This window comes from Misgurnus anguillicaudatus, unplaced genomic scaffold (genome assembly GCF_027580225.2).
Source record: "Misgurnus anguillicaudatus unplaced genomic scaffold, ASM2758022v2 HiC_scaffold_29, whole genome shotgun sequence".
NCBI classification, from domain to species: Eukaryota; Metazoa; Chordata; class Actinopteri; order Cypriniformes; family Cobitidae; genus Misgurnus; species Misgurnus anguillicaudatus.
The window spans coordinates 8780265-8801365 of NW_027395279.1; the positions used below are offsets into that span (position 1 = coordinate 8780265).

Below are 21101 nucleotides of genomic sequence, written 5' to 3' on the forward strand. Positions count from 1 at the left end.
CACAACACGCTGCGCTCTAATCACTGGGGTTGTTTATGTGTTTGCGTAAGCAAGATGAAAATACTGCTGTTCCTCATGGCATGAAAAACAAGCATGCTGTCAGTTTTGGTAAGATGAGACGTTTTACAAAACAGATAAGCAACTTGTACTCCAAAGAGTTTCATCAAGATGTGATGATTAAAACTTTGTCAGGCCCCATAGATTTGAATTAATTTTAATTCAACAAATAATTTATATTGTATTTAAACTTTGCAATCATTTAGAGCTTGTTTACATACATTTAAAATATGCACTCACATTGTATAATCAGTTCTTTTACAAAGACGTATAAATTATGAAAGACAGGTTCTTATCCAAGTGAGTGATCTCACCTTTCACCCAGTTCATGTACCTGGCATTCAACTACTAGATGAGATGATGTTTCATAACATACATTATTTACATGATCCTTTAAGTACTTCAAAGAAGACCATGACTTGCTTGTTGCTACACAACTAAACCTGCTAATCTAAGGCATTTTATCAAATTAACATCATAATCCGATGTATATGTATTGTCAAGGTTATTGCAGGAATAATTGTTGAATTATTGAATTATTATTCAATCCCACACTTTAAAATTCTGTGCTGTTTCAACCCATGAATGTGTAAATTGGGTTTTATTAATTGGGTTATTTATTTGATTCCACAGTTGGGTCCAAACTTGACAAACCAAACTTGCGAGGTGCGGTAAAGACTGAATGCGAAAGTTGCTTTGTTAGATCTTCCGCATAAATGTATATGTTAAGAAAGCACATCTCACGTCACCGGTCTAAATATAGCATTTGTGCATGTATTGAGGACAACAGTCGGTTTTCAGGACACACAGAAGAGGAGAGTAAGCGCGCGGGGCGGGGGGAGATTGCGCAATATTACTCAATGGTTTCCAAAAGATTATTCTGACGAAAACTGTAACGAGGGAGAGATTAGAGATAGGAGGGTCCTGGACGGAGGTGGGCGGGTTCGTTCATCCACTCTACGCGGAACCATGTGGTTCAGACGGGGTTATGGCGCGTCCTCGACTGAACCTCGTGGACCAAAGACACAAATAGCGGCTGCGCGCATTACGCGCGGAACAGACACGGCAGCGCACAACCGGTAACGGTGTGTTGTATCTACAATAAACCGGGATTAACGAACCTGACCTTGTTTGTGGTGAACAGAAACGGCTTCTTTGCGGATGCTCGTGTCCTACGACCGGCGAATTTTGGACAGAATTACGCGCGTGATAATGGTAAAATCCTTTAATGGTACTATGTATTAAATATTACAGTTCAGATAGTATTAAATCTATTTATGTGTGGAAGTGTAAATAGTTGATATTAAATTCTATTTTCTGGTTATTAATTTTCAACCTTTTTTAAATTAAACATTGTAGTAAAACTATATAAATCACACATTTACTATTGTCTCACCATGGTAACCATAAATTACCCTTGATATTTGTAGTTAAATTATAGTAAAGCCAATGGTAAAGTCCGACATAAACATAATTGCTTCTACTAAATAGATTATTTTTAAATGATTTATTTGGATTTATAACAGAGTTTGGGAATGTCCTTATTTAGGATAACGCTATGTAACGATTCTGGCAATGTCAAAATAACATTATGCAATAACAGTCAATATTTTTACGATGATACAAAGGTACCGGTGTACATGAATTCATTTCACAGTGAAATACAAGTTTAATAAAACTATTGAATTAGGTTTGTTTACAGGATGAAACGCGTTCAAAACATATAAGTCCCAAAAAATACTTTTAAAGGGATAGTTCACCCCAAAATGAAAATTCTGTCATCATTTACTTACCCTGTTGTTGTTTCAAACCTGTATACATTTCTTTGAAGGAGGATATTTTGACGAATGTTTGAAACCAAACTGATCATGAGCCCCATTCACTCTCATAGTAGAAAAAAAGAATACTATGTAAGTGAATAGGGCTTATGATCGGTTTGGTTTCAAACATTCCTTAAAATATCTTCCTTCGTGTTCATCAGAACAAAGACATGAATACAGGTTTGTAACAACATGAGAGTGAGTAAATTTTCATTTTGGGGTGAATTGTCCCTTTAGTAATATGTTGTAATGTTTAATAAGGCACTTGTGTTGAGTAAGGCAGGATTTCATCATGAAAGTGACTCAGTGGGACAGGAAGATAATAAACTCACTCATGCACAAACTGTTGAACAAATAGGTCAACACATAAATTCCTTTGTTTTTTCATAATGTTCCTGCTTATTGAGGTTTATAAACAACCACTCTTACCCTCGTGTTAGTTAAACTGTAGTTAAAGTTCACCCTGACAGGATATACATCACTTGACGTTGCTTTATTTAAAGTAAGAATGCATGTAATGTGAAATGATGCAGTGTAGCACGTACTGTGCTTTGCTCCTGGGAGGTTATGAAGTTACGTAACAGTGTGTTGTAATATATGTTACGTAACTGATGATATATTGTTTTATTTATTCTCCCACCAGGTGGAGACATTTCTGCATCATTAACATCTGACATTGGCCTCAAATACAGAAACAAGAGTCACATCGAGTCCATTACCAACAATGTTTGAAGAATCATCTCAGGAGATGAGAGAACAAACTGGAGTCTTAAAAGTTATCGAACCTGCCTCATCTGCTGGGTTGCTGGGGTTAAACGTTGCGACTCCCGGCACGATGTCCTTCACAGACGAGGCCGTGTCAATCCTGACCTCAAGTAGTTTGCTGGCACGCTCGCTGTTGGGCCGAACGTCGCCGCTGAAACGCAAAGACGCCGCTCCGCTGAGCCCCGCCGTGAGACGCAAGCGAGAATTTATTCCTCACGAAAAGAAAGACGATGGGTACTGGGACAAGCGCAAGAAAAACAACGAGGCCGCCAAGCGCTCTCGCGAGAAACGTCGGGTCAACGATATGGTCCTGGAAAACCGCGTGCTGGCGTTGCTCGAGGAAAACGCGAGGCTTAGAGCCGAACTGTTGGCTCTTAAGTTTCGCTTCGGGATGGTTAAAGATCCCTCTAACGCTTCCATACTTCCGCTCACGACGGGAAGCTGCGTTCCTCAGCCTTCAGCACCACATTACTATCTTACACGTGTGGAAGGAGCCCACCATGGTGGTCCCGTAGTGTCCCACGCGCAACAGTCTGGGCGAGGGGTCAGAGACATGAACAGTACGTCTGAAGATTCAGGGTTCTCTACTCCTGGCGGGTCCAGTGTTGGTAGTCCCGTCTTCTTTGAGGACAGGCTGAGCGACCACGGCAAGCTTTCCCCACCCCGAGCAGATGAGATTGGTTATGACTCCCCAAATACTGACAGCCATGGAGTTTTAGCCACGGGACACACTGCCTTGTTATACAGCCGCACAGAGACGGTGGAAGGTATGAAGAGTCTCCCACACAAGCTACGTTTCAAGTCGCCGAGCAGCGGGGAAGGCGATAATCCTGGACAAAGTCCGATTGGGGGCGCAAGAGTCTCTGCCCCATCAGCTTCGAGTGAAGGGACGGGTTATTGGGCGCACCAGGATGGAGAAGCCAAAACATACAACCACTCGTACGACTCGCAGTACCAGGCCGAAAACTGCATGCTGAAATCTCAGCTCAGCTCTCTTAGCGAGGAAGTGGCCCAGCTCAAAAAGCTCTTTTCTGAGCAACTTCTCACTAAAGCAAATTGAAGACATTGTGAAGATCGCAGCACACTGGACCTGGCAACCCTAACTTTAATACTTACACTTCCAAACATCCATAATTATATTATTACAGACATTTTCCGTTTAATCCTGGTTAAAAAGCAACATGTGCACTACCTCTTCACGTTGATCTTAACCAAATTGGGCAAAGCATATGATCATCTCTTCAAAACCAATATTAAAGACGCAGTGAAGTCTAAAGCATTCCAGCGGCGTCAGGACACGCATCACAATTTTACCTTCAAACACTGTGAACTTGCTCAGAAATGGCTCAGGCTGCTGTAAAATAATGTCTTCACAAATGTCTTCATTTCTCTGTCATTTGCCAACACTAGCGTTTTTTTAAGACTTAACAGTTAGCAAGATGTGATGTGGCGAACCTGTTGCCGATCGGTCTTTACACTGTAATGTCTCTCCTGTGGTTTTGACAGATTTGTAGCGCGACTGCCGTGCGCTCACGAATGAAGAAAGTAGTAAATCCCAGTTTTTGCACCATATGCTATGAACGGTACACCAGTGAGGGCCAAAAATTTTGCATCTGTGAACATTATACGGTTAATGCTACATGTTGGTTCTCCGTGCTGGAAATGATCTTGTTTATTGTCACTATTATGAACCAGTAGCGACTCAGCACTGAATGAATGCATTTTAAGTTTCTCATATACATCACTGCCATTATAACGGCTATAGAGGATATCTTATACACTGTTACTTGCATTTTTATGGTGAAATTACTGTTGCTGTCTTATGAGTTGTCATGTATTTGTACAGGAAATATACATGTTATTTGTTTGTGTGAATAAATCTTTGAACCATGTTTCTTTGCCTCAGTTATTATTAGATTACATTTATAAGGAAAAAGCAAAAGCATAAGATCAAGTATAATATATAAACTTTGATGTCTTTACGGCAGTGGTCTCAAACTACCGGCGGGCCATCTGCGACCCGCCCTCCCCCTCTCTGCTGCCTCCATCTGGTCTCAAAAAAAGGAAACGTAATCCAGCCCGCAGAAAGATTTTTATTTACTTTCTTTTTTTTCATGTTAAAATAGCTCTGCAGCCTTCCGATGAGATGTCACTCTCAGAAATGGCACCAAGCCAGTTTGAGTTTAAGACCCCTGCCTTACTGGCTGGTTTTAGCTGGTCTACCAGCCTGGCTTTTAGCTGAGCAGGCTGGTTTTAGCTAAGCAGGATGGGTTTAGCTGAGCAGGGTGGTTTTAGCTGGTCTCCCAGCTTGGTTTTAGCCAGCAGGCTGGTTTTAGCTGGTCTCCCATCCTGGTTTTAGCTGAGCAGGCTGGTTTTAGCTGGTATCCCATGATGGTTTTAGCTGAGCAGGGTGGTTTTAGCTGGTCTCCCAGCATGGTTTTAGCTTAGCTGAGCAGGGTGGTTTTAGCTGGTCTCCCAGCCTGGTTTTAGCTGAGCAGGGTGGTTTTAGCTGAGCAGGCTAGTTTTAGCTGGTCTCCCAGCCTGGTTTTAGCTGAGCAAGGTGGTTTTAGCTGGTCTCCCAGGCTGACTTTAGCTGAGCAGGCTGGATTTAGCTGAGCAGGCTAGTTTTAGCTGGTCTCCCAGCCTGGTTTTAGCTAAGGCGGGTGGTTTTAGCTGAGGCGGGTGGTTTTAGCTGGTCTCCCAGGCTGGCTTTAGCTGAGCAGGCTGGATTTAGCGTAGTAGCATGGTTTTAGCTGGTCTCAGAGCCTGGTTTTAGATGAGCAGGCTGGTTTTTGCTGGTCTTCCAGCCTGGTTTTAGCTAAGCAGGCTGGTTTCAGAGGGGGTTTGGCACTTTTTGTAGCTGGTCAAGCTGGAAGCACAAATTTAACTTAACTAAGCAGGCTGGTTTCAGTAGAGCAGGCTGGTTTTAGCTTGTCTCCCAGCCTGGTTTTAGCTGAGCATGCTGGTTTTACCTGGTCTCCCAGCCTGGATTTAGCTGAGCATGCTGGTTTCACCTGGTCTACCAGTTTGGTTTTAGCTGAGCAGCCTGGTTTTACTTGGTCTCCTAGCCTGGTTTTAGCTGAGGAGGCTGGTTTTAGCTGGTCTCCCAGCCTGGCTGGTTATAGCTGGTCTCCCAGCCTGGCTGGTTATAGCTGGTCTCCCAGCCTGGCTGGTTTTAGCTGGTCTCCTAGCCTGGTTTTAGCTAAGCAGGCTGGTTTCAGAGGGGGTTTGGCACTTTTTGGAGCTGGTCAAGCTGGAAGCACAAATTTAACTTCTCAGATTAATGAATGGAGATTAATAAACAAATAAGAGACACAATAAGTCCATAAATCTCACAATAAGATAAATAATACATCTTATTTAATTGTTTAAATGAACAAATTCTAATCTCCAACAACCTGAAGGTGATTTTATAAACTAAAAAATATTTTAAAAATATCCAAATATCTTTTATGAATATCCATGCCAATATAAATATCTGATTTGGCACTCAAGAACCCTGATTGAAAATGATTGTAAAATGTAGAAATGGCAATAAATACTATTATTAAATATTATACTAAGTATTAAGGACACATTTCTCATCACTTTACACTTGAAAGTCAAATTTTGGCCAAAGAGAAACACACATCACTAGAAACCCTTAGTTATTTTGGGGAGATAAATTACTTTCATCCAATTTTCAATGGAGAAACATTTGGATGGTAGCATATATAAAATTTATTAAAATATATTTTGCATGAATCCAAGGTTTCAAATTGTTTTTTTTCATGTGTAAAGATGTCAGTGACAATTTAACATTAAAATGCCTCATGTGAGGCTCAAGCAAACTGCAGCAGTATAAGAGTTAAGTACAAACAAAATATATATATTTTTAGATTGCATTACATTACATTTTGCATTTGGCATACGTTTTCAAAGCGACTTACAAGGAACATGGTTTTTTTACAATATAGTATACAATATATTGTTACTGTTGTAACACCAACTAAATCCACAAGAGGGCAGTAAAATGTGAGATTTCCAATATTTCTATACTGCCATTCTGCATCTAAACATTATGAGCCACATTAATAATATAAAACGAGTTAAATGACACACCAAGATTTGTAATGCAGAATCACGTGATTTAAGATCAAAGCTTAAACCCCATAATTTACATATATTCACTTTACATCAATACTAAAACTCCTACAGCAAATATATTTAGCCCCCCCCCCCAAGAAGTGAGCTCTCCCAAGAGCACACGGCTGACGTCAAGAAATATAAATAGCTTCACGATTCTATATAAGGAACTAAACTCTCAAGCTGTTTATTTGGGGGCACAATGTTATTTGCAAGCCCTCTCCACGTATCCCTGCGTCCACGTAGATTTTCCATTCACATTGCATCTCGCTATTGATTTAAAAGACATCCTGCCACCTTGACATACCAGAACAAGTGTAGTGCACTGACCCCTGCTTGATCTTTGCTATTCAGCGGGATGCTGGTCCTGACGTTGGGCGGGTCGGTTGCCATGACAACCTCATCCAGACGATGCTGGGCGGGGTGGGATCGGGGGTTGTCGGAAGTGGGGGAGGGGCTGTTGGGTACCAAATTCAAGGTCATCAGCACAATACAATTGAGATTAAAGCAGGCAAAACAGAGACATTTGACAATACATTTCACTTGTTGTATTTCATCAACAAGAGAAAATCTAGTTAACTCGGAAATTATTTAGAAAATTCTAATTTTTAAAAAAAAGGCATTTTAGGGTTGTTTGCGTGTGTTTCATGTCGTCTGCATTTGTATGTGTATAGTAATTTTTGAATTGTTTCACGCGCATTTTTTCCATCTCATTTTAAACATTTGCCATTTGTGTCACGGTTCCAATTCCATCAATGAAGCATCTTCTGTTGAAGCCACAAGAGTCACTACAGATGTCCGGATCCCAACAGTAACCTTATTACACAAATCTCCGTCCTACATTTGACAGAGTGCGTCTAGCCCACCGACTGATCCCTCCCAGTACGCGCTCACGTCGCCAAAGGCTTTCGGTCAGAGGGAGGGAGGTGGGTGGGGGCAAATGAGAGAAAGAGGGAAACAAAACGTGACGAGGCACCCGAAGCGTCCTGTTATGCAACTGCTGACCTACTAACATACATTTCTAAACAGAAGCGGCGAGCAGCAGGATACTGTGTAGCACCTCGCCAACAAAACACAAGGAACCGGAGCAAAAGCGCACGCCTGCGCGACCCATGCGTAAAGATCAGCCTGTGTGGGGATCACTTTGCCTCTTTTATCCAAATCACCGAGGCTAACGCCAAGGGTGGACGAGAGTCATTCAAGCCAGCGGACGCCAGATATTTTGGATACGCTCACCAAAGCCACAAACGGTAGGTTTGCGCATTTGCCTGGCTACTTCTTGACACGCGCGCATACAGTGTGTGATACAAACTGAAGGTGAAAATCGAAATGCCGAAGGTTGCTTTCTTTGAATTTGGTGTGAATTGCAAAATTTTGGAAAATTAAAAATCATGAGAGTGTTTGCAATAGAAATGTTTTGGCACATTCATTGATATAGTCAGTGGTTGTTGGTTTATGCTTTAAGGACGCATTGGGATGTTAATCAGTATATGCATGTTTTCAGTGTTGAGGCGAGGCCAGGACCCCATGCGATCCGCTGACAGGACATCACGTAACAATTGACGAAACATTTCTATACTAGATAGGCTACACGTAGTTTTTGTACGTTACATGCATGTAAACAAGGTTCTGGGTGCATGTCAGTATTTACATTACGCATTTGCATATGCACTGGTTTAACAGCTGTGATTTTTCTATCATAATCAATATTACGCGATTGCTCACCATCAATCCAGTTAACACCTAATGATAATATTATTTACAAAAAAAAAACATCATTGCATTATAAAGCATTCATAAAATGTTTTGAATAAGTTAAGCGTTAAATAATGTTTATCGCATATTTATCAATAAAAGTTATGCTTAAATGTTATGTCCACTTGGGTTATGGAGTTTGGTTACGCGACACGCTTCTCGAAGTCACGTGCAGCTCGGTAAAGGTTAACGCGGGTGTTTACGTTAGGCTAGTCAAATCTGTTTAACCCTTTCCTGGTTTAAAACTGTAATTCAATGTGTCAACTCTCTGTCTAGGGTTTTAAAAGATAAATAATAATATGCTTACAAAGTATAATTTTCCATGTTAATAAGTATCATGAAATACAACATCATAATTGTTTAGTTATCATGTATCAACGTTCAATGAGTAGGTTAGTGCGTAAAATGCATACAGATTATTAGATATCAGTGAATGGGTTTTTATAACTACATTACCTGTTAATACACATGCTTTATAATTTATCTGTCTTACAAAATCTTTAAAATGAAAAAACCTTCATATAGGCTAGTATTGTATGTGTACTGAATACTATGCATAGTGCTTTAAGTCAATGACTGATGTACAATTTCCAGATATTATAAAAGTACAACACCAATTTCAAATGTCATCATAAATGATTTTTTAGCTGATCATAACTTTTTTTGTTGAGTTTTTGTGATGGTTTATCATAAAAACAGGAAAAGTGGGTGAGGTAGTGTGATGGGTATCTCGCTATGACGTAATATGTTGTTTCACCATAGGCCATCTCACAGATAAGGGTAGCAATGTGCACGGACACACCATTGGTTTCGAGAGAGCAAAGCATTTTTTAGAGCAATTCTACATCTACTACTTGGCATGCATGGCTAGACTAAAATTTGTGGATGTGAGATTGCGGGAAAGCTTGCTTTGTGGTTTCCTTCTGACGTTATTGTGTGTTGCGTAAGAGCAATAAATGAGAAGTTGCAATTAAAAGAAACCCGGGGTCTTTGCGACATCATGGGCATCGGGTGGCATCTGGTGAACTGCTTTGTGTGTGCCAGAGCTGAAAGTAGGTCATAGACTCGGGAAAACACACCCTTATTTGCCAAAAGAAAAAAGCACATTTTGCCAAAACAAAGCCTTGTGTAGTGTATAGTTGTGCATCGGTACAGTAGCACACAGTAATAAAAGCAGTGATGGGGATAATTCTCTCAAATGTTATACAGATTCATTTTTTATATATAAAAAAAACGCTTAATTGCAGCCTCACTGTTTGTAAGTTCAGTGCCCTATGAAGAAACATACGTTTCTGTATATTCAGTCAGTAAATTTCTCAGTATTTTGTGCCATAAAAAGGAAAAAAGGAAGGTGGTGCATCATTATTGTGTCGATGTGGCTAAAGGGAGAGGCAAATTACGGTTAAGTTTTGTAGGGCAATGGAGCACATGTGACTGGAGAAACACATGGACTTGGACAAAGCGTTAATTTTTTGAAAAAAAAAGGATGATATGAGTGTTTATAGAAACACAGTGCATATCCAAAGCCTGCCCTTTTCCCAACAGGAGGAGACAAACCCAGGCATGGAATCCAGGGGGAAAAAAAGAGCCCACGTGCCGAATATTACATTCTGCCTTAGGGTCAATTACATGGCCGCAATGAAATCCAGCACCCCCGCCTTTTCCCATTGTTTCCATTACTGAAACGCTCTACACAACTCATGAAACATTCGAGCTGAATTATAGTTTCCAGGCCTCGCCCAAGTTGAGACTGCAGTGGGCCAGACATGCTATTTTTTCCCCTGTGAAAGCTGACCGTGGTCCGTGTCCTATATAGCCAAAATGAGTTTTAGTGACCCGTTGTAATTTTAAGTGTAGGTAATGACGGGTCATTATTATTTAAAGTGGTGTTATTATTAATCCACGGCACGTGTATTTGAATAACGGACAAACAGGTGTGTCACGTCTGAAGTCTTTTGGATGGTTTGGCTTTTGGCATCTCAAAGCTAATCTGGTTATTAGATGTATTGTTGCTAATGCAATAAAATAAATATGTTTTGGTGACTAATGGGTGTGGCCAAGAAACAAAATAACTCATCCACTGAATGTTATTAGTAGCATTTAACTTTATTTTGAAGAATTAATGGCGACAGTGATTTTTACGGTGGACTGAAAGCCTTTATTCGAAATTGCATTACATTACATTAAATTTATCAGATGCTTTTATCCAAAGTGACTTTCAGTGCATTACAAGCTAACATTTTATCAGTGTATGTATTCCCTGGGATCAAACCCATGACCTTGTGCACTGCTTATGCATTGCTTTACCGACTGAGATACAGGAAATTGCATAAGAACATTTACAGTTATGCTGATAATACTTTTGTATTTCTTTCATAATGCTTAAGCTACTTTTATATATACATATACAGGTTCCCACAAGTCCTTGAAAGTTTGTGAATCTGGGGGAAAAATTCAAGGCCCTGGGAAGTTTTTGATAATATAGATACAGGTCGTTGAAAGTGCTTGAATCTATTTTATGTAAGAAGTTTTCTGGAAAAAAATCCATATTATTTCCTGTGTAGTGTAGAATAATATCATAAAATTTCTAGCATTTTTAAGCACACGTGCTAAACTGTTTGCTTTAAATGCCTTTATCTTCTGTATGCGAATGTTGATTCATACCAAAATGCTTTTTTGCATAGTTGTGTTTGACAAATGAAAACGTCTCGGGTTATGTATGTAACTGTTGTTCCCTGAGAAGGGAACGAGACGCTGCGTCTCCATTGCCATATTCCCTGCGTCCCTGTAACACCGCCTTTTTGCAATATTTCAGATAGTGATATACTTCCTGGCTTCCTTGTCGTTAAGCCTCACCATTGGTTGAATTTGATATACACTTTCAGACGCACTTACCCCTGGAGGCGTCCCTAAAGTGTCACGGCAGTGACGCAGCACGAGTTCCCCTCGAAAGGGAACTGTAACAATGTATCTTAAAAGATAACACGATGTAACCTTGCTCTCACTTGAAATGTATCCCCACATTTAGTCCTTGAATTTTAGGGTATTGGACCTGGAAAGTCCTTGAACGGTCCTTGAATTTGACGTTAACTAAGGTGTGGGAACCCTGCATATAGCTTAAAATTTTTAGATAAACAAAAATCTGGATATATATTTAGATGAAGGCACAGCTGTTTTCCACATTATTTTTTTACCTTCTGTGATTTCATTTATCCTCAATCCATCGCTCAGCGCTCTATTTTTAGCAAGCGCTTTAATTCCCCATCCCTCTCTTGTGATGCCTGTTGCACTCCTGACCTACATCTGAGTACCAGGGAGAAAAGCCAGGGTGTTTTTTGTGAGCTGCCCAGTTTTTGGGTTAGTGGGTCAGTCCCATTTCGTGCTCAATTTTGCACTTCAGTTAAATGCCCTCCAGTTCATTCAGCTCGTACTCGTACCAGTTTAACATCACTGACACTTCTTTATTTTTTAAACTGCATATAACCCCTTCTCAGTGTGCACTCTTAAAAGAGGTAACACGTCGTAGTTTCTATTCCTTTTGCATTCACAGACCAAACCAGAACAGACCCGAAAGCGTTGATGGGAGCCATCAGCTGTCTGTAGTTACGTAATGTTCCCTCATATGTCTGGGATGACGAGACCGTAACCCATATAGAGAGCAGGCAGATTATCGGATTACACTGCATTCAACTGCATAGACTCATTTTAGCTGCTCCGATCACGGCACAAGGATTTAAATTAGTCACACTGGGAATTTCGAATCCATGTGTCATATTCAATGCTACACACCAGTCATGGTGCTGTTTTACCTGCTTGATCTCATGGGAATTCGTAAGTGGCAAATTTTGTATGTTGTGATTATTAAAAAAAGCAGTAATGAAGCTCCGCCCCTTCAACCAGCATCAATGGGAGGTCAGAAACCAGGTCATACTAAAACGTACGAAAGATTGTACGAATTCATACAAATTAGCCACCTTGTAAAATACTTTAAGATCACCACGAGATAGTGTTGGTTTTACAAATTTTAGGTTATGAGAAAGGCGTGGTCTTGGTCTAAGGGGGCGTGCACACCAAGGCGTTAACACTGGCGTATGTTTTCAATTGTTTCCAATGGAAGCGCCACGCTTTTCAAAACGGCAGCAGCTGAGCGCAGAGAGTTGAAAAATGGTAAACATTGTGCAAAACGCTCAGTGCAGGAGGGGCGGGACAAATATTACAACAACCAACTGGCGCATCAATCAATGACTGATAAACAATGCAGAAGTATTAACGCAACCAAATCGCTTAGTTAAAAAGAGCTGGGAAGCACATATTGTCGGCGTCTGCATGCCGTTTTCAACCGCGTTTAAACACTTTGACGTACACCCCCCAACTCCTTATCTAGTCTCAGATTGAAGACTTTAATGGTGAAGTGTATAAAATCATTGTGCTCGTGGCGACACCTACCGGCAGACAGAGGTGTTGCAATACTTATGGGGCATACACACCAAACGCAAGTTCAACGATTTGCGCGAGTAGATTACATACAAAGTCAATGCAAAGATGCGATCAGACGCGTCCTCACATGGGGCGATATTTAACTCAAGCGAAAAATTTGCATGACATAAAGTTAAATCCCACGAGTAATGTAGAGCAGGTAGCGCGATGCCCTGCATTTGGTGTGTACGTAGCATTGTAGTTTAGCAAGAGAGTGGTTTTCAAATATGGTTTAAATGAATAAAAAATATTTAGTACTAAGTTACTCAATCTACCAACTAAAAAAATAAGATAAGACAAACAAAATGATAAAATTCTCAAAATCATAATTGGCTCTGGTCCACCTATGGTGTAAATATTAGGATTTCACAATCTTTCCCCATCGCATTTATGCAACGTCAACCGCAAGTAAGCCATTGGTAGGATGGTCCCTGAAAAATGTATAGGAAAACATTACTGCCATTTCTCAGTTTAAAGAACAAACTATTTCCTTTAAGTATCAGGACAAAAGCACAGAAGTGCTTTTACTCTCAAAACAAACTTGTTTTGTGGTGATTTCCTTCTGACTTACGAATGTATTATGAGTTTATCATATTCTAGAGGGCATATTAAATATAGAGAGACCCAAATTAAATTTGAGCTCATTTTAACTTAGATTGTTTTTTTAGTATCCCATCTGTAGTCTGAGCTCAACTACTAGCTATTGAGAATGAGATCATATGTTTGCAGCCATGAAAACAGCCCATGCAAAGGATAAAGGGACTCCAACGGTTGATATTTAAGACAGTTTAGGTCACGATGGGTGATGTGTTAATCATCTATTTTGTTTTCCATTAGATGACTTCTACCCACCCATTCATCTCAACTCGCAACCATTTGATTTTCCCCTTTATTTAAGACCTGACCTCAATTCCTAAACCAGAAAGAATGAGTTGGCTTTTATCAATCTTTTTACCAAGTTTGCCTTTCCTCATAGTTTTTCTTTGCTTCTTATTTTTCAGTTAATGTTAATGTTTTAGAATTTGTTCCCTGGTCCCTCACACAGTGCCCCTTTGTGCACCCGACTGTTTAATCTCAACAGTAAAGAGGATGTGTCTTAACATTAACGTTCACGTTTTATAAGACAAAACCCTTGTTGTGCTGGCTCACTACAGAGCAGATGATGTAATGCAGGCTAATATTTCATAATGCTAAAGCAAATAATGTCCTCACTGCTAATGTTTACCGTACGTGCAGTCCTGCCAGGAAATTCTGTACAAAGGTTAAGCATAAATTAAGCAAATCTGAAACAATCTTTAATGCTGTTGAGCTTTTGGCTCTCTATGAATTTGAAAGTGTCGCTTGAGTAATTCAGACGCATATAACTTTGTATCTCTGCTTCACAAGCATCAAAGTCTGGTCAGACAGTAGAGGTCAAAGGCCGCAGACACAAATCAATAGCATGGTTAGGAGGTCAGACGGTGGTTGCCGGGCAACAAAAAACATTCAGTGGTTGTCAGAGTAGTGTAGATGAAGCGGGAAAAAATGAGAGAGCCAAAGCTGAACCTCCTATTTTTCCCAAAGAAGCATGGAGAGGTTCATTAAAAATGACACCAACACAAACTAAGTTACTACAAATGAAATGCTTTATTTGATGTGCCTAGAGGCAATTTGTGATTGCTTTAACTCTCGAGGATTAACAAATCTGTCTTTTCTCTTTTATGTTTGCAGCCTTTCATCAAACAGCCAACTGACGGCTCAAAAACCATCAGCTTTCGTTCTCAAGAGGCTAACGGTCCGTGGCAGACGGAGTGACCTACATCCTCCAACACCCCCGAGGCGCTGGGACACATCTCTGTCAGTTTGGAAGAGCGAATGAATAAACTGAAAGCAAACAAAAGGAATCAAGAGTCTTTAAAGATTTGTCCTACTCCAAACTTCTGGATTTTTTGGGACACAGGTCACAGCTAAAAAAAAGTGTAAAAGCAGATTTTACTCACTAAAAAGGTGTTGAGTTTGTTAAATGCAGATTCATAAAGAGGTTCATCTCTTTTTGCTAAAATTCTGAGACACTCGTCAGCTAAATCAATGAGGTTCAGCTTTTCAGGAACTACAATACCTCATAAAGTTTTCGCTGATCCAGCTACTTAGCTGAAAAGTGATCAAGTCCATCGTACATTGGGAGATTTTACAGGAATTCTTGTAGACATATTTCCTCTTCACCCCATCCCTGAGATCCCAAACTGGCTCTCGTCAAGCAACAATGGAAAGTTTAAACCTACAAATCTCCACGAATTCCAGTGCAAGCGAAACATCCGAAAACCTGGACGGCTTTTCAGGCTACGACGACCTTCTCCATTCACCTCAATCTAACCCTCGCCAGGGCCGCCTTCTCAAACCTAAGCCGAACATGAGCTGCAGACGCAAGCGCGAATTCATCTCTGACGAGAAAAAAGACGCATCGTACTGGGAAAAGCGACGCAAGAACAACGAGGCAGCCAAACGTTCCCGGGAGAAGCGGCGCATCAACGACATGGTCCTGGAGACAAGAGTTATGGCACTTAATGATGAGAATGTGCGCCTGAAAACTGAGCTGTTACAACTTAAGCTCAGGTTTGGCCTCATTAGCACAGCCTCCTATGTGGAGAAGAGTCAGCAGATCAGTGGAACCGGAAACACCACAACATCTTCCTCAACCCCCAATCGATTTTTCCCTAGTGTTTCTCAGATGATGATGAACTCTGATTCTTCTGAAACCGAGCAGTCTGTTCGAGGCGAGAGCCATGTGATGATGGCAAAATACTCCCCACGAGGTTCGCTTTCGGATATGTCCGATGGCTCCTCTCGAGACAGCCCAGAGCCGCTGAGTTATAACATCAAGCAGGAACAGGTGGGACTTGACATGGACATTGTTGATAGCAGCAACACACAGCTCATGTTCAACATCCATTCTAGGTTGCCTGCAGTACTTCACCAGCACACCTTTGAACAAAGTTATCCCACCAACCAACAAAAGCACATTGCAAGTCCAGTCACCCCTCAGTCTGCTCAAAGAAGCGTCATCCTGTACCGTTCAGGCAGTGCCTCCTATCCTGTTGAAAGTCAGGAAATGATTCACAGGCAACAGCAGAGCCTTTCCCAGTCTACAGAGGGACAAATGGGAAGTTTAGCAGAGGTGACAAGACAAATGGAGAGGAAGACTCTGGACTCTCCTCCTTTTGACTTTGGAGATGATGAAACGGTTGAAAGGCAGGCTTACATTGTCCAGGAAGCGACCCAAAGAGTTGATGTGGCTGCCCCAGACCTTCTACTAAGACCAGAGGATGTTGATGAAACTCAGAAGTACCGTCAATCTAACGGCAGCCTAGAGGATGATGAGCCACCTGTGCTCACATTTGAAGGAGGCTTGAGACACGAAGGCTACTATTATCCTCGCTCATCCAAGGACACTTCCTCAAGCGACGGAGATCCCCGTAGCTCTGATAAAGAGGGCTCCACCGATGATGAGGAGTCTCCCTCTTCTTCTTGCTCTGATACAGGTACCCATGCATTCATGACTCAAAGCTCCTCACCGAGCCAGTGCAAAGATGGCCAAGCAGAAATCAGAGGCACAGCCCTACCCCACAAACTGAGACTCAAGCACAGAGCTCAGTGCAATGACAGGGCAACATCTCAAGACTCGCCAACAACTCCGCCTGCTAACATCCAGCTGTTACCTCAGCATCCTTATTTGGCACTGTCTCAACCGAGCCAGCAGGCTCATAGAGAAAAAGACAGACAGTCAATTGAAGGCTTTTACAAGCAGGCCACCTCAACAGAGGGAGCAAGGATCGAATGCGGAAAGAAGGATTCCAGCACACGTAACAGTCGTAACAAGAGACACGACTAAAGCAAAGTGAGACTGTGGGGGCTTGATGGAAAGCCCAGAGAGACGTTTCCCTTTATCTTGCTGTCCTGCTTTGATCCTTTGACTCTTTAACCATTCCCTGTTTTTTGCCCAGGGATGAGATATTAGCTGAACATCAGGATAGCATCAGGACAAAACGTTACGCACTGTATCATAATGTATAGACCAACTTTGTTTGTTTTGAATTGTTTGCTCTCCTCCTTAAGGTTACAGTAGCAATTTTACAAATTAATTAATGAATTCAGATGTTTTTGATCACACATAAGATGTCTTTGTCGGAGTGTATATTAAATTCAACAGCAATAGCTACACTTTGTGAGACATGATGGATTTTTCTTTGTAAATAGATAACTGTAAGTGCCCCGTTCATAGTTTGTGGACACTGTTACACATCTAAATAACCTGCAGGTGGCTTTTTATTGTCTTTAAACATACCAAACACCAAAAGATTCAGGGAATGTTCCCTTGACCAAAGATATGTGGCTTTAAGTTCATACTTCTTTTTGCTCCCTACCTCTCTTTGCTTTTCCAACAGTTCAGTCTAGTTCCCTCAAAAGTCAACTACTTTACATGTTTAAGCACTTGATTTTTATGTATAAAATGTGATTATTATATTAATATATTTTAGGAGGAAAACAAAAAAAGGTTACACAAAAAGAAAGCAGTTCAGATAATGAATTTGTCCTATGCGGTAGTATACTGTAAAGTTTTTGTCTCGATGTGTTTGCCATTTAAAACCCCTTAAACTAATTTTTTACTTTTTAAATTTTCAATAATTTTTTTTTTAAACTGTGGTTTTATAGGAAAATTACAAAATGCTCCAAAGCCTTTATAGATACATTGGTTGGTGTTAGCTGTACGTTATAGTTACTAAAAAAACATTCTCGGCAGTTATTGCTCACTAAAATGGCTGGTTTAGAAACACTATTATAAAAAGTATTTTCCTGGTAAATGTTTAACCTTTTAAAACAACGAAAGGCTGCTTTATGTAGGCACCCTATTTATTGTTTTCCTTAGACATGCACTGATGTAAAAACTTCTTGTTGGTTGGTTCATCACCCTAATACATCTATAGATGAGAAGCCAAATTGTTTTTCTCGACTTTATTTAAAAATAACTGAGCTTTTCTTGATACATTCTCACACGTTTAATTACGTCAGTATAAATGGATGATAAGTAATAGCAGGCTTTACTCTTACCAAGTTGGCTTACTCTTCTCCCCGCATACTACATCTTCCTATGAATAATTTTACTTCTGTAAATGCTATGAACCCCTTTTTATATTTTTCTAAATAAGTGAGATTAATTTATGGCACTTGTGTACAAATGTAAAATATTTCCTCATGGCACTGTATTGTGTGTTCAAATGAAATGTTTGGGGCAAAGTGTTGTCCTTGTTTATCACTGCGTCTTTACTTTTTCGTTTACTGCGATTGTGTAACTGCTCATCAAAATGTCACTATCCCGCAGCCCTTGTGTGTGTTTTATATACAGTAAGTGATGTTTGATGTCTTTAAGGTTTTTATCAAAAAGAAACATGGAGAAAAATGTGAGCATTCGCTGTTCTCGAGTGGATGGTGACGCTGCTGTTCTGCTGCTCTGTTTTGATGCATATTGTAAAAACACTAAATTTCAGTGGTAGGTTTGGGTGCATTTTTTTAAATATTCTTAAAAAAAATAAAAATGATAATGTTGAGATTTTCATACGTTTGTTTTTTGTCATTCTTTATATTGGGACCACAAAACCAGTCATAAGGGTCAATTTTTATATATTATCATATATGACAATATATTACAGAGCCCCTAAGGTGACATTGGAGTAAAAAAATCGAAAGTTTAGTTTCACGTGCGCACGCGATAGTTTCACGTGCGCACGCGATAGTTTCACGTGCGCACGCGATAGTTTCACGTGCGCACGCGATAGTTTCACGTGCGCACGCGATAGTTTCACGTGCGCACACGATAGTTTCACGTGCGCACGCGATAGTTTCACGTGCGCACGCGATAGTTTCTGTGTTTTTTTTGTGTGTTTTCCCCTACATCTATTCATGTAAAGCTGCTTTGAAACGATTAACAATTATAAAAAGCGCTATATAAATAAAATTGAATTGAATAATTAATTTTTGCTCCATGTCCCATTAGGGGCTCCGGAATATTTGGTTGAGATACAACTATTTGAAAACTTGGAATCTGAGGGTACAAAATAAAATAAATCGCTTTTAAAGTTGTCCAGATGAAGTCCTTAGCAACACATATTACTAATGATAAATATATTTTTAATATATTTGCGGTAAGAAAATTACAAAATATCCTCATGGAATTTACTTAATATCTTAATCATTTGTGGCATAAAAAAGATTTTTGGCTATTGCTACAAACATACCAGTGATACTTGTGGATTTGTAGTCCAGGATTTTTGCACTTATTAAAACAATAGCACTTGAATGTTGTTTAATTTGGAGATTGTGAACCCTCGGTATGTTTAAAAAGGATTGAATATCTCAATAATAGAAATTTCACTGTAGTCAAGATAAGATAGAAAAAAAGGAAAATACACCGAACCAACGCCTTTGCTCTTCTCAGAATAATCTGGTATTAAATTTCAAGGGCATTGAATATCTTGATCTAACCCATCACGAGATTCTGACACACTGACACACATAGCACCAGCTTTATCGCAGGCTTACCACGCTTATGTAACGCTGGCCTAGTTACAGTCTGTGCCGGTTAAACTATTACCATGCAAAACATCCGTGTTCGCCGAACTGGTACTCGATGTACGCAGGGCGCCCATGCAGGCGCGCACGCACCGCTCAGAGACAATGTTAGATGTCAATCAGCGAGATATTTTGAGTTGAATAAACAAAGACGCAGAAGCAATGCAGTCGAACAGGATCCTAGCCACACGTATATTCCGAATGGATTTCCAAGAAGAAATAGTAACCCCTGTTTTGCTACGTCCCCTACACTTTAGGGAACGGTCTGGCCTGCTGGCGAGAACATATAGAGGTCTACAGATACATTTCAGGTGTTTTCCAGCTAAATGGCCTAAATACAGGGTGTAGAAAATCTTTCCCCTCAGACTTTTTAGAAAGTACAGATCTGATTTATTTACAGGATCAAGGATGTGGTTGCTTTTAGTGCCAACGAGGCCTACGTGTAAAGAGACACTGCCTGAAGCATCGAGCAAAACCTGTCCTTTAGAAATGACTTGAATTCTCTGAATGCAATTGTGCTCGTCTAAAACTCAAACCTTTGTTCTGATTACATTTCAACATAGATGTTACACAATCTGTGTGTGTGTGTGTGTGTGTGTGTGTGTGTGTGTGTGTGTGTGTGTGTGTGTGTGTGTGTGTGTGAGGACAGACACATTCAGAGAGAGACAGGTCACAAACGCAAAGCTGACATAAGAGATTACCATTCAAAACGAGTCTGTCAGAGAGAAACAGACAGACACATTAATTCTGTTCATGTCTGTCTGATACCTTGACCCTGTCTATACAAGCAACATGACACAAAACTAAACTGTTCCTATTATAACCCCAAAAGCTGTCCACACCTGTTAACAAAATGACTCTTAACATAACTAAATCACAACATTTTGGTTGAAAAACTGAAACCACGCTATGTTTTCATGACAGCAAAATGGATCAAATAAGAATGACCAGAATCAATTTAGCGTTTGATACACAGTATACACTCAACATAAAAATGGCACTAGAGACGCAATAAAACTATAGCCCAGGGGTCTATAGACCTTTTCAGCAGTAACAACATAAACAAGCGACTTTCGTGGTCAACACGCAACTTCCGGTAAACTCCACTAGGAATTAATAACAACAAAATACTTTAAATGTAGTTTATTTATATAACAAGCAAAATAAACAACACGTAGATGACCAAAACATTTGTTATTTTCGACGAGGTATTTGTTCAAGAGTTCAGTTTAGCAACTAGTCAGACTATAAAAAAAACTGAAACAGAAGTAAAGTTCGGACCAGACGCGCATCGCGTTATCGCATGTGCATCTGATGAAACAATCTATAGAGTATACCCTTCTTCGAGGGTCAGATGTTAAAATGGTAAATATGATGCAGGCAAAACTTTTACCACTTTTTTACTTTTTTATAGATAATTTATAAAAAAACATGCATTTTCAGAAAGATCCACGCTTCTTGTACCCTTTTAATTACTGAAAAACTCAATATTTTAATATA

At 40.1% G+C, this 21101-nt stretch overlaps 2 protein-coding genes and 1 long non-coding RNA gene across 3 annotated transcripts in view; 2 read left to right on the forward strand and 1 right to left on the reverse strand.

Moving 5' to 3' along the window:
- LOC141362909 (uncharacterized) overlaps positions 1–21101 on the reverse strand; it is a 74678-nt gene that overhangs the window by 12415 nt on the left and 41162 nt on the right. The window lies entirely within an intron of this gene.
- On the forward strand, positions 991–4534 carry LOC141362772 (uncharacterized). The gene is made up of 2 exons (XM_073865002.1): positions 991–1272; positions 2521–4534. The coding sequence occupies exon 2, from the start codon at positions 2602–2604 to the stop codon at positions 3700–3702; it is 1101 nt and encodes a 366-aa protein (XP_073721103.1). The 5' UTR covers positions 991–1272; positions 2521–2601; the 3' UTR covers positions 3703–4534.
- LOC141362779 (uncharacterized) lies at positions 7464–18588 on the forward strand. The gene is made up of 2 exons (XM_073865007.1): positions 7464–8017; positions 14709–18588. The coding sequence occupies exon 2, from the start codon at positions 15241–15243 to the stop codon at positions 16864–16866; it is 1626 nt and encodes a 541-aa protein (XP_073721108.1). The 5' UTR covers positions 7464–8017; positions 14709–15240; the 3' UTR covers positions 16867–18588.

What these genes read in the sequence shown, in the direction of transcription:
- LOC141362779 (XM_073865007.1), top strand. Translation starts at nt 15,241, where the DNA reads ATGGAAAGTTTAAACCTACAAATCTCCACGAATTCCAGTGCAAGCGAA.
- LOC141362772 (XM_073865002.1), top strand. Translation starts at nt 2,602, where the DNA reads ATGTTTGAAGAATCATCTCAGGAGATGAGAGAACAAACTGGAGTCTTA.